At 31.2% G+C, this 13,517-nt stretch overlaps 2 protein-coding genes and 1 long non-coding RNA gene across 4 annotated transcripts; all 3 read right to left on the bottom strand.

Annotated features, from left to right (window-relative positions):
* Positions 1–6,178: 6,178 nt before the first annotated feature.
* Positions 6,179–7,537, bottom strand: LOC108485518 (GSH-induced LITAF domain protein-like). The gene is made up of 3 exons (XM_017789370.2): positions 7,116–7,537; positions 6,562–6,688; positions 6,179–6,481 (listed from the first exon to the last, which is right to left on the bottom strand). Exons 1-3 carry the CDS (start codon positions 7,313–7,315, stop codon positions 6,398–6,400), a joined length of 411 nt encoding a protein of 136 aa, XP_017644859.1. The 5' UTR covers positions 7,316–7,537; the 3' UTR covers positions 6,179–6,397.
* A 1,555-nt stretch (positions 7,538–9,092) lies between these two features.
* On the bottom strand, positions 9,093–9,575 carry LOC128290081 (uncharacterized). 2 transcript variants are annotated; one of them, XR_008279722.1, is made up of 2 exons: positions 9,351–9,575; positions 9,093–9,236 (listed from the first exon to the last, which is right to left on the bottom strand). It is a non-coding gene; the product is annotated as an uncharacterized LOC128290081 (long non-coding RNA). The 2 variants fall into 2 exon arrangements; XR_008279723.1 differs by having other exon boundaries at positions 9,093–9,210.
* A 782-nt stretch (positions 9,576–10,357) lies between these two features.
* LOC108485457 (GEM-like protein 5) lies at positions 10,358–11,627 on the bottom strand. The gene is made up of 3 exons (XM_017789296.2): positions 11,140–11,627; positions 10,789–11,063; positions 10,358–10,701 (listed from the first exon to the last, which is right to left on the bottom strand). Exons 1-3 carry the CDS (start codon positions 11,456–11,458, stop codon positions 10,516–10,518), a joined length of 780 nt encoding a protein of 259 aa, XP_017644785.1. The 5' UTR covers positions 11,459–11,627; the 3' UTR covers positions 10,358–10,515.
* Between the last annotated feature and the right edge of the window lie 1,890 nt (positions 11,628–13,517).

Here is a 13,517-nt window from a genome sequence, read left to right as displayed (position 1 = left end):
GATTGTGGCTTGTTTTTTTTTTTTATGTTTAATATTTACTAAATTACCCTTTAATTAAACATATATTATAACTAAAATGCATATACATAACTGTCCACTAAATAACTATGGCATAATTGTCTTTTAAAACCATTCAATAATGCCTTTATACTCATTTAACACCTTTAAATTAATAGCGATTAAGTTTTATGATTTTTATGATTTAGTCCTTGTACCATAATTAACTATTCAAACATCAAAATTTTTGGACCAAACTTGAATATGACACTCTAATGACCTCATAAATATTAAATAAATAATATTTACAGACTCACTTATCAAAATTGTGGTCCCAAAACCACTGTTTCTGACAACACTGAAAATAGGTTGTTATATTATCACTATTCATATTCAATTTCATGTATTAACTAATTCATTCAACTTTCTATACTATTCAATTCATTCCCTATCTCTATATTCACTTCCACCCTTAGAATTTTCAACTCAATATCTATTAATAGCTTACCTTAATGTTATATAATTCAATATATTATGAATATGCTTTAACTAAAATTAGTTTCGAATCATAGAAATACAAATCGAAAGCTCGTGTCACCCGTCGTCGACTCTCGCCTTTCCTTTTCCTTTCAACGATCCTATGTCATTTTTAACTACAAATAATAATTCAGTAATGGTATAATATCAAATTCTATTCAAATCACATTTAATTACAAGGTCACACATATTTTGCAAATTATTCAATTTAATCATCTATTTCGATAATCAATCAAATTCATACCAATACTATTCAATTAGTCATAATCAAATATCAATTCATTAAATATATAAAATTTTGATTCATCATATTCTATTCAATCAATTTATCATTTCGATTCGATTTAGTTCATATCACACATTTTGGTACCAAATTGTAAACAATTCAAATTACAATCACAAAAAATAATTCATAATTCAAGAATATATTAAAAATACATATAATTATACCATATGAACTTACTTGGTTAAATCAATAAACAATTTGAAACTTTAAGGACTATTCAACAATTTTGTATTTTCCTCGATTATTTCTAATTTGGTCCAATTTTTTATCTCTACAATTATTTCATTCAATTTATCAATTCCAAACATCTTATATCATCCTATTATATGCATGTATCAGTTCAATTTCATTATTTGAATACCCCTAAATTTTTTCATTTTATTCAATTTAGTCCCTAAAATCAAATTTGCCATAACTTTCAAATTTGAGCTTCGATTTCGAAACTGATCTCAATTACATCCTTCTACAACTCTCTATTATCCGTAATTATATAAATTTAACATTAATTTTGAAATTTATACAGTTTAGTCCCTATGTTCAAAAACTAGTAATCAAACTTTACAAACTAGTCCTTTTTCACCTTTAAGCTTACAATCTAACAAATTAACACTAAAAGCTTCAAGCATTCGTCAATGTAAATTTCTAAAAACTTGAACAAATTTGAAAAATGATGCTCGGATTAGCTAAATTAAGCTTTCATCATCTCAAAAATGTAAAATTTATGAAAAACAAACTTTTAATTCCTCACCATGCAAAGGCCGATTGTATTGAAGCATGAGAGAAGAAAACAGAGATGCACCATCACATGCAAGACATTTGGCTTCATTTTCATGCATGAAAATGTTACGTGGTGCTCTACCTTCATGCCAAAATAACATTACAATCATATCTGCATGGAATCCTTAAGATCACATGGCATTAACATGTCTCATTCCCAAGGGAAATCATGAGTTTAGAACAAAAACATGTTAAAGCAAATTGAGTTTCAACAATTCAAAATCATTTAATATTAAAACATCAAGAAAAGGCAAGGAGAATACAAGATTGAATGTGCTAAAGCTTCAATCCAAACATATAAGACTTCTTAAACCATTAATATATAGATTTGCACTTCACAAATTTTCTCCTATTCGCCTCTAATTTTTTTTTTATCATTTTGGTCCCTAAGTTTGACCTCTGTTACATAATTGGTTTTTACACTAACAAAGTTTTTTTCTTTTAAAAATTTGTTGATGTGGACAAATATAGAGCTGACACATGGAGAAATAACGGAACGACATGTGAATTCATTTTAACCATTCTTAAAAAAAAACCCTAATTTTTAAAAAGTTAAAATTTATTAAAATATATATAAGAAATACATAAATCATAAAACTTTAAAAATATATATAAATTGAAAATAATAACAAAAAGAATATATAAATTGAAAATAAAAATAAAAATTTAGTTAAAATTTCAAAAAATTAAAAAATTAAAAAATAAATTTGGTTAAATTTTTATAAAATTACAAGAAATTGTAAAATTTAAAATATTTTAAAATATTTTAAACATTAAAAATAAAATTGACCGGTTGACATTGGTCTACTCCCTGTTAGCGTTGGTCAATGCTGGTCAAGCTCGGTTAACTTCACAACTAATAATTTTCCAAATTAACTAATTTGAAACCTTTTAAGGATAATGTTTAACATTTACAACACTATATTTTTAAATAGGCAAGATAGAATCAATTCCTCAAAACCTTATGTATATTCTCACAAGTTTAGAAATGGAATTGAAATAAGGAATACTTCTCAAAGGTTGATTTACAATGATTCAAGCTCACTCAAACAAATTACAACACTTGAAAAAATGAAAGAAAAGAAAACCCCAAGTGTATACGAGTGTAAAATAAGAAAAACAAAGAAAGGATTGGATTTTTGTACAAATAGCTTTGTAAACTTTTTTTTTTTTTTGTCTTCATTTTGGTGTCCTTGAACTCTATTTATACTCCCTCATTGATTTCTAACTATTTTGAATAGTTGGAGGGAATTAAGAGCCGTTACAACCATTAATTCAAACAGTAAATGCAATTGTAGAGCCTTATATTCTAATACTTAATCATTGAGTGTCAATATCCTACTTTAAAATATATGATCGTTAGACTCTTGTGTATTGGACCCTAAAACCATGTTCTGATACCTCAAGGTTGGGGTCCGATACATTTGGTTGCCCAAAAATGCTCATTGACTTTGTATCGGACCATTAGGGGATAAGTTTTGTGATAACATGAAATGCTAACTTGATGATGTAAAAGCATTTTGGTATCTGATATTATCAAATATTTAAAAAGAAAATATAGATATTTTAAATAAATGAAATATCGGGCTGTCAGTAAAATATTTTAAATGAAAAACATAACTAAAATAAAAAAAAATACAAACACATTATAAAATAGCATAAAAGGTAGTATAGAGCCAAATTGCAATAATGACACACTAGAAATGCAATAATATCTGTACCATAAAAAATGAGTTCATCAATTCTTAATGGACTTATAAAATCAGTTTTTCAAACAAAAATATTTTGGATTTTGCGAATTGTTTTGTTTGAGTGAAAACAATAGAAATAACATTTCTTGGTCGTTTCACATTCATCAAGAAAATAAGTAATCTGAATAAAATTTTCTCCAATTTTTTACACAACAGAAGCTCCAAATCCGATGAACTGCTATTGTAGTCTCTACCACAAAAGGATCTCTCATGCATCGATCAAGTTGCATGCAAGAGATCATAACTTCCGCATTGGAGTTCCCGATGATGATGGGAGGGGGGACTAAGATAATTAAATATTCAAAAAATATATATTATAAAAATCTCCAACACGCATTAAAAATAAATATATATATATATATATATATGAAAAAAACAATCCAACTGAGATGAAGAAATTTAAAATAAATACAAAAGAATTATGTATACAAAATTCGAATATATGTGTGTGTGTAAAATTTGGAAACAAAAATTGAACGGCGGTACAGTGCATGAATATAGCAAGCTTTTGTAAATTGGCAGAAAATATCATCTCACCATGAAGAGTCTAGCTAATGCCCGTTAAGTTAAGCGATGGAAGGTAGGCATTTGTATTCCAATTCTAGCACTCAACAAAACATGAAATGGAAGTCTAGGCAACATAGACAAAATGAAACCCTAAACCAATTCTTCCAAATGCGTAAATCTGTAAATGAGAGTTGAGCAAGTGGGCCTGGAGATGCTAGCGAAAACTTATGCTTGACACATCCACCTCTTCTCTTCTAATTCCAAGGAGGACTGCAGAGGAAAAGCACATGCAATGCAAGTCAATTATTTGTTTTGATTCCATCTTTGTTGAAGAAGCTTCGATATAAGAGCTTTGACGTTCACTCTTTCATGATTTGAAATCCTCTGAGATCCTCCAAATCAAACAAAGTCAAAAGGAAGAATGATAAAAAGTACTGAAATTCAACTGCGGGCTGTGGTCAAGATTTAAGAATTGACTTATGGCCTTGGGTTGATGCTGGAATCCGAATAACAATATGATGCAAAGGGAAAGCAGGAAAAGGATAGAAGAGGCATTCCAACGTTCATTATGCTTTCCATGGACCAGATAATCAGATATTGCTTTTAAGATTTGGTTCTACGTTGTCGCCCTTCTAGGGGTTAACCCAAAAGTCAAAACAATTATATCCACTAACACTGCGCTAGTGAGAGAACCGGAGAAGCTAGCACAGTATCCTTGATTGGAGATAAATATTTTAAAGCAAAAAGAGCGGAAAGGACACAGAATGGCGTAATCCTCATTTCCAATAAACCTTTGGGAACGGCCAAGAGTCAGAGTGGTGAACATGCAATAATAAACAATAAGGAAATGTGGGCGGTGATTTAAGTGTCTGTATGTACAGTCTAGTAATAGTACGAGTATTTCTTGGAGTTTGAAAATTCGATCATCATCAAAAAGTGAGCAGCTATGACTGAAAAGATGGGTGGCATAGTCTGAGCCATGCAAAAAGCGGGATATATTCCAAGACACGATGATTATGATGATCCGAATCGAATGTCCAGTGCCTCCTCCTCAGCCATTGGTTATAAATAGTTCCCCCCAGCATTGCTTATTAGCATCCCATTGGAGAAATCGAGGAGATTTATTTCACAATTTCACGAGGAAGAGAGGTCCCACATGAGGACTGGAGCTAGTCCCTGTATTGTAGCCAAGGATGACTTGCCTGTGGCCTGGCAAGAGCAAGCAGCAGTTTGAAAACTGAAATGGAATGCGACGGCTCCATCGCTTCCCAACGGGATTTTGATGAAAGGTAAAAGTAAGTCTTTAGTGGCACACAGGCAGTCTCCTTGGCTAACGAAACAGGCTCTTGTCATCTCATGCTGGACTTTCTCTTCTTCCTCACCTGGAAATGGAGACTCTTAGGTCTGAACTGGATATAAGCTACCAAAACGAAATGGTGGTAGAGGTAAATGAAGTTTCCGCATTTATATATACTAGTCACTTTCATCACTACATACGTAAAGGAATTGCTTCATAACGCTTTTAAATAGACGGTCATATTGATGCTACTTCATTTACAAAAAGTAGCACAAAGCCTATAAGAATACCCTTGTCTCATAACAAGGGCGAAGGCTAGGAATCATCTTTAGGCTCAATCTAATATATAAAGCTAAGCAACAATAAACAAAATTAAAATATAATATTATTAAAATTTGCTTACAGGGTATAAAATTAATGGATTTTTTTTTCAGTATAGTTTATAGTGCATAAATATAAAAGATTTAAAAGGCCGAATCGAATAATGCCCTTAAAAAGGGTAAGTTAATAGGTTTAGAAAAAGTAAGAAATGTTAAAATGCACATTGTGGTGATTACATATTTTTAATTGGTTCTGTTATTAGTTCAAAATGGAAATTATTAATATAAAACGATACGATACTTTCGATAAGATGAATTTAATGGTAGTTAATAAAATAATTAACCATGTTAAAATATAGATTTTAAAAAATTATAATGTGAGGCTTGAAAGTAGTATTAAATAAATCATAATTTATGTATTTTGAAATAAAATTATTATTGTAATAACAAGGATCTCACACAAATCATACTCCCTATTTCGTGTATGAAATACATTTTGTTATGGAAATTTATAAACATGTTTTTAAATGGAACGACTTTTCTCCAGGTAGCCTACTAATCTAGAATTTGGAAGAATATTACATATGTTTATTATGTTCTAACATATATTGTATAGTTCAAACCCAAGGGGCTATTCGTCAATTATGTTTCTGTTAGACTAAAGACGCATCAATTATATTATATTATTTACAAAAAGAGAAAAATATCAATAATATTTCATTCATTTTAGATTGCATGTAGCTTTTTCTGACTTGTAACATTAAATTCAGCTATGGATAGATTATATGTATCCAAAAAAAATACACAACAGGCTGTTGCGGCTGGCAACAGAGTCGAGTGGAAAGCTTTTATTCAAAACACGGTTGCTTTGTATAGACATCAAATCAGAACTCAGAAGCAAAGTGGGTTTTAGTAGACTTGGTTATCATGCAGGCAGTGCAAAACTCTTTTGCATCCACTGGGGCAAATCCACCACCAGACAGGGATCTGATTTCTCAAAATCAGCAATCTGAATCAAAAACAATGGAATGGGTGAAATTACCGAAAGAAAACAATTAAGAGTGGATATCAAAGTAAAACAAGACTCGCCTTCTCATTGCAGTTTGGGCAATAATGATATTTATGCCAAAGACAGTCCATGGAAGGGCAAAGGAAGCAGATTCCAAGCATAAAGGGCATCATGCATCCAACCACTGCTGCCAAACTAGGCTTAGATCTGAATTTCACATTAAATTTTATAGAGTAATATTATCATATTGTATATGTCCAGGCCACGGGCTAACAGAAAAACAAGCCATTTTCATTGCTTGGTCATGTTTATTTAAACAAGCCATTCTTAATTGTACCCACTGCCACAAATAAACTAAAATTAGGAACTACAGAGCATCTACATGTTTTATTATAAAATAAACTACAATTGATTCATTCTATCTATCTATATAATGCTGTTATTGAATTTGACGTTATAAATTAAAAATACAAACTCGCATATAAGAAAAACAAACCACAAATTTCAGAAGTCAGGCAGGACCTAGAGTCGACTCTGGTCATTACAATCCCACACAACTTCCTCAAATAGATGATCGGGAACTAGAGAAAACGGATCTCATATAATAAGGGAATGAAAAAGAAAGAGGAAATACCTGACGAGGGTGAGACCGGAATTACCACAGTAAGGGCAATTGAAAGGAGCGGGAGTATCCCGATACATGGTTTGCTGAATCGGAATTCCCTTTGGATCGCCGTATATGGCGTTGGCTGGTATCCTCCCCAGTTGGTATCCATCCATCCGTGGCCCTGCATAGTATGGGACTCCTAGCACCGGCTGCTCCGTCTTCGACATATTTCTTATATCTCCGATAATATGATGCTTCGTCAACTAATGCAAGCTATGAATGTAGAATTATATCTGAGTCAGCGAGTGGTATTTTATAATGACTCAAACGAAACGTCTAGAGGCTGCGACCGCTGTTGGTTTAATTCATTGACTTTTATAAAAATTAATTCTTATATTTTCGCGTTATGTTACCGAAATGAAGATACCGGGAAGGTGCGCCAAGTTCTGTTTGTGAATGAAACGCAAAATTCCAAACCACCCTATTCAACCCAATATTTATACCGCTAAACTCCCTAATTTTTATTTAAAATTACATTTCACTTATCTATTTTTTTAAATTTTACATAATAATCACTATTGTTATCAAATTGTTACATTTTTCTCACCTAGCTGTTAACTTCTGTTAAAAAATCATTTTGATATTTTTAATTTATTTTAACAATAATTATAAAATATATTTAAAATAAATAAAAATCATTTGTAGTTAAGAAAAACCAAAATTTTGCAATTAATTTTTCGCAGCCAATCTTATAAAAATTAGTCTTAGACCTTTAAAAGAAACATTAAATACACATTCATTTTGATCCTACTCTTTTCTTATTTACTTTGTCGTTTTACACTATCTTCATTTTCATCTCTCTTTGCCTTTTTTTTTTTTTTCTTTTTTCATGCAAATTTGTGTCGAGAAGAAATGAAAGATATGAAGAAGAAGAGTACTCTGAATTATAAATTTAAAAATTCTAAAATTAAAAGTTATTAAAAAACCCAATTAATGGAAGTAGGGTACTTTGTAATAAATTTCCTACCCTGCATAAAACTAAAGTTAGCTGAATGTTGAAACTTTATCAATGGCTTCTCAAGGTTTCATTCTTTCCACTGTGAAGAAGAAAAAAGAAAAATGGATGATGACTCTTAAATTTTAACTTAATATAGTTAGTTTATTAATTAATTAAATTAATCATAATTTATTAACATCAACCTTAATTAACCATTTTGATGGATGATAGTTTTTATCACCACCGTCCACTATATTTAAAAAGGTCAAATTGCTAATTTGATATCTATCACTTAATTACAATTTTATAGTGGTTAATTTTACCACTTTTATAATTTAATTTTTGTACCTTATTTAGTCACTAATTTAGTAAAATTACTTATCCAAAATTCAATTCATCTATATAATCACTCTATAAATATTGAATTAAAAATTCTCAAAATCAGTTTATGAAAACGAGATCTCAATACATCATTTTCCAAAACTGCTTATTTTCAGTACATATCACTTGTACCTTGACTAATTGAATAATTAACAAAAATTATCATATTAAAAATCAATAAAACACTAAAAAACTCATAAATATTATTAAATAATATTTACTAATTCACCATGGAATTATAATTCCCAAATCACTCAAAAACAAGTTATTACAACTTTTTTTTTTTAAAAAAAATCTGGCTATTGGATCCACCCTGTAAGATTAAAATACTAAACTGGAGAATTTCTCAAAATTTTCTTCCTACTTCATCTAATCTACTTTACAGAAGGTTAGTAGAGTCTAGATTATGCCCTAGATGCTCTGGCGAGGTAGAAACTTTGGAGTAAGTTTTCCGAGACTGCCCGCGTACAAAGGTGATATGGGAGCAATTAAATTTCTGTTGGCCAATATCTGCGTTAGAATCAAACTACAGAGAATGGGCGATATTCATATTTGAGCACAATTCTTTGAGGCAATGTCGATTGTTTTCATGTACAATATAGGCGACTTGGATATCGAGAAACAAATTAATCGGTAAAGGAGTGCAAAAATCATCTTATTCCACAGCAAGTTTATCTTGGCGAATTGGAGGTTCTAAATTAGAAGTTACATGTCCAGAAAGGGAAACTGGCATGATGGAAGTCGCTGGAAAGCCCGCTCATCAAAATCAACTTTGATGTTGTGTTCAACAAACATAGGAAAAAATCATGTGCATGTATAGTAATTAGAGATTCAAATTAACGAGGTAGTACTGGGTTCAAAAACTAGCTTGCATGATAACATACCTACTGCATCGGCAACTGAGGCGACTGCATGTCTTGAAGCAGTCTAGATGGTTTAGATCTAGGGTTTTCGACGGTGATGATGGAAGGAGACGCTTTGTCGGTGGTGAGGGAGCTGCAGAAAGAGAAGGAAGAAAGATTAGATATCGGTGCCTATATATCTGATTATAGATCTATCAGTGTAGGATACCAAAAGTGTTTTTTCATACATGCACCGAGACAGCCTAATTGGTTGTGTTTTACAAGTATGCTCTCTTTTTACCCTTTATTTTTGTGGGGGGTGGAACAGCAAGAGTGGTCCTTCCCTCTTACATTTGTTTTAAAATGTTTAAATCATCTGTTTCATTTTCCTTAAATAAAGTCCACATATTTTTAACTCTTTTGGAAAATAAGGGTTATTTTAAAATCATATTATTTACTTTTTTTAATTATCATTTACTTTTATAGTAGCATTGTCTTACATGTGTGTGCTTATTTTTGTTAATTTTCGTTCAGTATTTTTTGTTGAAAAATAATTTAGACACAAAATTAGATATATATTGTGTTATATATCAAGTTACTAATACAAATTTAAAGTAATTACAAAAGTATAAATTTTGCTTTGAATTTTAATTTTCATGGATAGCAGCAAATTTAACTTCCCATCCAAATATTACAATAAATTTTTGTTATATTTTTATCCTACATTTTGGAGAGCTATGAAATTTGTTTATTATTGGATATTAGTTTACAATTAAAATATATGAACAATTAAATTTTCATTTTTTTTGAAGGATACGTTTTGCATGTTTAAAATTTCTTTTAAAAAAAATTGTCTTTACCTTGATGGCATAGTTGTAATGATTTGTAGGGACATTCTATTAATTGGGATAGTGTTCTTTTTTTTTGTCAAGTAATCCGGAAAATATTGTCTGATATTTTATTATAATTATTTGGATTAATTCCTTTTACTTAAAGAAAATGGAACCCCATAATTTTGTTATGAAAAGTAAAAAGTGTGGAAATTAAAATTCTGGAAACATCAATCTTGATATCTATTAGACCAAAAAAAAATCAAATCAACTCGTCAAACCCCTCAATCTACGTGTTCATATTCCTACTAATAACAACATCTGAATTTTAAAAAATAACATCCACACATATAGTCTGCCCCTAGGCTAGGCTGGATTCAGGGTAGCGGCTTGGTATCTTGCAGACTGTTCAAAAGATGAAACGATGCTTTCTCAAAATTAACAAATCCCATGAACCAGAAGTCATGCCCATCCACCGTAACTACCTGAATATAGCTCTCCACTGGATTCTCTTTCATCACCACCGGATTAACACTGCCCACATTCGCCAAAGGTATCATCACCTGTCCTCATTAATGAATGCAAAATATAACTAAATTAATGCGCATTTCATCATATCATTAATCTTGTTAAATAGTTTATATTATTACCTTGTAGTAGCTCCAAGTCTCCTGACCAGAAGGAGCAGTGAAAGATAAGGGCCGATCACTGCAGAAGGCTACCCGAGCCGTTGATAAATAGAGCGTACCCGCAACAGGGCCTGTTGTTGTGGAGAGATAACAGGCGAATGTCTTCTTTAACCTTTCATCCGGATCAGTTGCAAAAATCTGCTTGAACAGAGACTCAAATCCACCCTCTGTTATAGCTTTGGCTGTCAGGTTTAATTTACCCCATGCTGCTTCCGATACAGACGGTCCAGTTTTAACTGTAATTTCATATATCCAGTCCACAAATATTAGGACTATGATATGAAGGAGCTAGCTATAATTTAATGAACTTACGGTTGTGCCAGATGTTGCGTGCTATAGACTCGGTCTTCCTACTCCACGTATTGAACATGTTAATCACAGGTTCAAAAGGATTATGGCTTGGTCTTTCTGCAGGGGAATAAACGACATAGGGCAGCTCATAGATTTGTTGGTGATCACTAGCATTCCATAAAGCCGCCTTCTGGTTGTCTGGATGGGCACTAGGAGCTGCAGGGGCTCCCATGACGTGCGTGCCCCATTTCTTAATATCTTCTTCCGATGGGGGTGCTTCTACTATGGGTTCCTGGGATCCTTCTACTTTAGTGTTTTCTTGAGGAGGTGTTGATGACATGGTGTCTTTGAACTGATAGGATAATTATTTTGGTGGATTAATATTTATGAAATGGATGATTTGCTTAGGGGGTTGAGTGGAGAATTCACGAAATTTAGGTATTTAAGTGTGTTTTATTTCCTTTGCATCCAAGTAAGTATTCTCTAGAAAAGTGAAATTGTAGATTAGAAATTCAGCTTTGGTTTCTTGACCGGGTGTTATTAGGAAGTTTCCAGTTTCGTCGGTTGTCTTTCTATCAAATGATGTCCACCCTAAGGCGTGTGAGGATTAAATTTAGCCACTTGTTATGTACGTGTGGCAGAGAGAGTGACATCTTTCTCTCAACATACAAGGACACAATCATCTACATACCTAAATTTATGTTTATCTATTAGTTAAAAATTTTGATATAAAAATAGATGTGTTATTTTTAAATTAGGGTTATTATTTAAATAGAATTTTGAGTATAAAATATAAAAATTGTGATAATTATGAGTATAATTTAAATTACAACTATTAGTTAAAAATTAACATAAAAACTTGTGTTAATTTTATTGATGGAAATAAAGGTATCACTTGAATAAAATTCTAGGCATTTTAATTATCAATCAAGTAATATCTAAGAAAAATACCAATAAAAAGAAATGGGTTAATATTAACAAACTAGAATTATATATAAAAAAGATGGAGCATTAAGCAATGGTTCTTTGAAGAAAGAATATAGGATCATATTCAAATAATAATGATACCAGAGAGAAATGGAAAATTATTGTAGTTGATAATGAGATAATATAATTGTTGAGTGTTTTTGTTGTGTGTCTTCTTGACGAGGGGAATCGGGTATTTATAAGATATAATTACTGTTGATCGAAATGACGTCCTAGGTTGCTCTATGCACGCCAATATATATACTGCTCTAGACTTAACACGTATTTATCGTACCATGCAAACTTAGCTCGCGAGCTCTCTCTGCGAGCCCTTAATGTCTTTGCCTTGTGGGGCCGAAGTTCCTTTGCATGGATAGTTTGTTCGGGGTTATGTCCGAGTTTCAGGTCAGTAACAGGAAATACTATAACAATAATATTATGTTTTGTAAATATCTTTTTGTATGTTGTTTATATTATGTGAAACAAGTACTTTTAAATGTGTTGGGCCGAGCTGATGATCTTTAAAAATTAAAGCCTAAACTCAACCTATATTTTAAAATGAACTTTTTTTTTCTGTTCAAAGTCATTTCTCAGCCCTCTTACTTCTATCCAAACCCTCATATATTCTATACGTTTCATAAATAGATCTAACAGTATTTATACCTCTAACTGGATCAACACGTGGGAGCAGGAATCGATGCCACACATACCGTAAGTTGGAATGATCAGAAGTCATACAGGTATTAGATATAACTTAAACATATCAATTACCAACCTTTTCGTTTGTGTCAACAAAAAGGATATCTACTACGATAAATAAAATCAACAATGTTCATTTTGTCTGTTTTCCATGCGAATGCCATCTTCTTTAGTTATTGAAACAAAATACTCTACTTTCTACTTCTTTTCTATTGATTTACGTAGTTAATTATTTATCTTTCTAAATTATGGAGTTAAATTTTAAAGGTTATAATTTATTTAAAGTATTTATATTCGTATATTTAGAATTTAATCTTCATATTCTTATATCTAGGAATTTAGTTCATTTACATTTGATTTAAAATTTAAATCTATTTGTTAACATCGTTAAAATTATTTTGTTAAATTTTCTGGTTTGATATTTTGAAATTAAAAAAAAAACTTTACTCAATACCGAATTGTGTCAAAATTTAAAGTATATAGAGTAAATTGAAATTTAATCATTCTTATTGTTGAGGGGAGTTGGTCTCATACCCTGAACGGGGTTTGTCTCCTGTACTCCAAGGAAAGCCCAATTGGGTTCACGGCAAGCTCAAAAGTAGAAAAATATATCAGGTCAAGCTATATTGGTAGTGGAATTAAGAGATCGAAGCACAAAAATTCTAAAGATTTGGGAGTAACCTCATAATTTTGTAAGGTTTTTTTGAGAAATCTAATCCTACAAAAGTGAAAAG

The sequence above is a fragment of the Gossypium arboreum genome, chromosome 3, assembly GCF_025698485.1.
Source record: "Gossypium arboreum isolate Shixiya-1 chromosome 3, ASM2569848v2, whole genome shotgun sequence".
Lineage (NCBI taxonomy): Eukaryota > Viridiplantae > Streptophyta > Magnoliopsida > Malvales > Malvaceae > Gossypium > Gossypium arboreum.
Note: the sequence above shows the minus strand (reverse complement) of the source record. Positions and strands in the feature narration are given on the sequence as shown.

Coding starts and splice junctions, on each gene's coding strand:
- LOC108485457 (XM_017789296.2), bottom strand. CDS start 11,458: ATGTCATCAACACCTCCTCAAGAAAACACTAAAGTAGAAGGATCCCAG. Junction 11,064..11,139: donor ACGCAACATCTGGCACAACC/GTAAGTTCATTA, acceptor ATGAAATTACAG/TTAAAACTGGACCGTCTGTA. Junction 10,702..10,788: donor AGACTTGGAGCTACTACAAG/GTAATAATATAA, acceptor TAATGAGGACAG/GTGATGATACCTTTGGCGAA.
- LOC108485518 (XM_017789370.2), bottom strand. CDS start 7,315: ATGTCGAAGACGGAGCAGCCGGTGCTAGGAGTCCCATACTATGCAGGG. Junction 6,689..7,115: donor TCCGGTCTCACCCTCGTCAG/GTATTTCCTCTT, acceptor TGTGAAATTCAG/ATCTAAGCCTAGTTTGGCAG. Junction 6,482..6,561: donor GCCCAAACTGCAATGAGAAG/GCGAGTCTTGTT, acceptor TTTTTGATTCAG/ATTGCTGATTTTGAGAAATC.